A 3,714-nucleotide genomic window follows, 5' to 3' on the forward strand; every position below is an offset into this window, starting at 1 on the left:
GGCTGCAGGTGGCCGGGCACACGGCACTGGCTGTACCGCCTGAGCTGTGTGGTTGGAGAGATGATGCCGTGAGTGGTGTGACAAGAAACCTGCCCTCCAAGGCGGTGTGCGGGGAGGCGCGTCCCTGCTGGGTCAGGCCGACATTCGGGAAACTGGCTCTGGGCCGTCCTCACGGGAGATGTGCTCACAGCGCCGCCCGCATCTGTCCTCACAGCCTTTTACCAGAGTGACTGGCAGGCTGACTATCCTCTGCCCTGCCGCCAACACCCACTCTCCCCACCACCCTGCCCTCCCACTGCCGACCCCTCTCCCTGCTCAGGCGCTGGACCAGGGCCTGTGCGGTCAAGGGCTCTCTTGTTGCCATGGCAGTGGGTCTGCAGCGTCAGAGCTGGGGAAAGACGGGGTGGGGGTGGGGGGCGCCCAAACAAGCCGGGAAGCCACTGCCTGGCGTCCACACGTGATTTAACAGAGTGACTGCTCCTCCCACAGAGACCTCAGAGCAGCCGAGCGGCCAGGAGAACAGTGGGGAGCCGTTTCGAGGCGCCCCAACCCTGTCAGCCGAGCTCTCCTCTTACCTTTGCTTAGAGAGAAGCGGGGGCCTCTCGTGCTGGGATCCGGGCCTGGGTGGGAGCGGCTGCGTGTGACTGGGTGAGTTCCCTGCCGGAGGGTCCACCTGTGGGCCAAGCAGCGTCGCACGGTGTTAGCCTGAGTCTGATGATGGGGAAGGGCCCTGGTTTAGTTCTTAAGGGGAAAGCACTAGCTATGGAAGTTGGTGTATCTGACATACGCGGGAAAAACAAAGCTAGACACAGTGATGACTGTAGTGACCGGCACCTACATATCACCTTGTGGACGGCGGGCACAGGCAGTGCGTGATCTGGGCTACGTTCTCCACATTGAGCACGTAGTCCTTCCTGCAGTTAGCAAACAATGTTTAAACTGGGATCTGCCCAGCCGGCGTGGCTCAGTGGTTGAGCATCGACCTGTGAACCAGGAGGTCGAGGTTCGATTCCCGGTCAGGGCACATGCCTGGGCTGCGGGCTCGATCCCCAGTGGGGGGCCTGCAGGAGGCAGCTGATCAGTGATTCTCTCTCATCATTGATGTTTCTATCTCTCTCTCACTCTCCCTTCCTCTCTGAAATCAATGAAAATATATTAAAAAATAAATAAAGTGTGATCTGACAGTTCTCCGAAGTCCTTTCTGGTTTTGCACCCCTAGTCACGGAGAGATGCGCCCGAGTTGGGAGGGTGCCACCGAGCACCTCGTGGGGGGAACAGCTCCACCACGTGCCCTGGAACCACACGTCTGCACTCAGGGCTCGTGGGAGGGCTCCAGCTGCAGCTCATCTGGGCCTGGGCAGAGTGCCCGTGACGCTCCCTGAGCACGAGAGCACGGGGCACTTCCCACTTGCTCGCTGTCCCCCAGGACACTGACGCGGGATCTTCTCATCGCCTCCCACGTCCTGCTGAGGCTTAAGGCGTCTGCCTTGCCCACCCGGGTGCATTGCAGGCTGTGAAACTGCTCAGAGCCAGTTCCCGGGCAACAGGGTGCCCATCATCCCTGCTGCGGTCACCTGGCCCCTTTGGTTTGAGTGACGTCTGTGGACAGAGGCCCCACGGAGCTGACACCTTGGCTCCCTGGCTTCCACTGCCTCTGTAAGTCATACACTGATGGACCCTGTCAGCCGGCCTGAGTCACAGGGGATGCCCCTCACCCCTGTTCAGCCATGGAGCCCCCTTGGGTGCTGCAGTGGCTGACGCCTCACTCTTGATGATGAACCGGGATGAGGTCTTTCCTGGGGGACAGGCAGACCCAGGGGCACTATGGATGTGAATGGGAACCAATTACATCTTTATTTTCCCCAACTTCTGCCTGAAATTTAGCATTTTTCCCATTGATAAGCATAGACAACAAACCACCAATGTATTAGGAGTACCAGCGACTTCATCACCAGTACAAATCATAGAGAGCCCAAGGCGGGAGGATGCCACCGAGCACCTCGTGTGGGAACAGCTCCACCTTGTGCCCTGGACCCCCATGCGTCTGCACTCGGCCTGTGGTAGGGCTCCAGCTGCAGCTCATCTGGGCCTGGGCAGAGTGCCCGTGACGCTCCCTGAGCACGAGAGCACGGGGCACTTCCCACTTGCTCGCTGTCCCCCAGGACACTGACGCGGGATCTTCTCATCGCCTCCCACGTCCTGCTGAGGCTTAAGGCGTCTGCCTTGCCCACCCGGGTGCATTGCAGGCTGTGAAACTGCTCAGAGCCAGTTCCCGGGCAACAGGGTGCCCATCATCCCTGCTGCGGTCACCTGGCCCCTTTGGTTTGAGTGACGTCTGTGGACAGAGGCCCCACGGAGCTGACACCTTGGCTCCCTGGCTTCCACTGCCTCTGTAAGTCATACACTGATGGACCCTGTCAGCCGGCCTGAGTCACAGGGGATGCCCCTCACCCCTGTTCAGCCATGGAGCCCCCTTGGGTGCTGCAGTGGCTGACGCCTCACTCTTGATGATGAACCGGGATGAGGTCTTTCCTGGAACCAATTACATCTTTATTTTTCCCAACTTCTGCCTGAAATTTGACATGTAGACAACAAACCACCATCAGATTAACAGTACCAGCGACTTCATCACCAGTACAAATCATAGAGATCATCATATTGCATTACAGTTACAGAAATCTTGAAATATTGTGATCATCATTTCTTTGAAATTATAGTAAATATTGGGCCTGACCTAGAACTTATTCATGAATGAATGTGTAAAGTGCTGTACATATTATTATACCATAACCTTGTTTTAGTAATACTTTGTGAACTGTATTTCAGTCTTATTGTTATTGTGTTGTTTTTTTGTCTTCATGTGTGTTTAATTTTATCTAAATACTAGGGGCCCAGATCTTCGTATCGCATTACAGTTACAGAAATCTTGAAATATTGCGGTCATCATTTCTTTGAAATTATAGTAAGTATTGGGCCTGCCCTAGACCTTATTCATGAATGCATTTGTAAAGTGCTGTACATATTATTATATCATAACCTTGTTTTAAAAATACTTTGAGAACGGTATTTCAGTCTTATTGTGTTGTTGTTTTTTTGTCATCATGTGTGTTTAATTTTATCTAAATACTAGGGGCCCAGTGCATGAATTTGTGCACCTTGAAAGGAACTGTGGGCTGTGAGGTTGCGGTGGGCACAGGGGCGGGTCTTGGCCCATCCTCCATGCCCCCCCGGCCCCTCCCACCATGGCCCCCAGTCCTCTGTCTGCTGGCAGCCCCATTCCCACTGCTGCCGCTCCCACTCCCACTGCTGCTGCGCCCACGCGCTGACGGTGCCAGCCCTGCTCGCACCCTCTGATGGTACGAAGTGATTGGGGCTGCCACCAGCAGCAGGTATGAGCAGCGGCTGCTGCCCCGATCGGCCCCTAGAAGCAGGGGGAGATGGAGAAGCCCTCAGGGGCAATAGGGGCTGGCAGCCGCTGCTCACACCGCTGACGGTGCAGACCTATTGGGGCTGGCGCTGGTACCAGCAGTGGGTGTGAGCAACAGCTCCAGCGCAGGCAGCAGGTGCGAGCACTGGGCAGGACCACGGCCTGGGGGAGCAAAGAATTTTCAGTGACCACCAGAGGCTTGCCCCGATGACAGCGACCGGTGCCCTGCCTTGGTCTGGTGCCCCCGCTCACCTGCTCCACCATCCTGCGGCAGCCGACGCCTGCCA

At 56.5% G+C, this 3,714-nt stretch overlaps 1 protein-coding gene across 1 annotated transcript in view; it reads right to left on the reverse strand.

The window, feature by feature from the left end:
* KIF6 (kinesin family member 6) overlaps positions 1-3,714 on the reverse strand; it is a 95,560-nt gene that overhangs the window by 16,472 nt on the left and 75,374 nt on the right. The window contains exon 6 of the mRNA XM_005873792.2: positions 576-673. Within this exon, the coding sequence (XP_005873854.1) occupies positions 576-673 (98 nt within the window). The remainder of the gene's footprint in view (positions 1-575; positions 674-3,714) is intronic.

This window comes from Myotis brandtii, unplaced genomic scaffold (genome assembly GCF_000412655.1).
Source record: "Myotis brandtii unplaced genomic scaffold, ASM41265v1 scaffold420, whole genome shotgun sequence".
Lineage (NCBI taxonomy): Eukaryota > Metazoa > Chordata > Mammalia > Chiroptera > Vespertilionidae > Myotis > Myotis brandtii.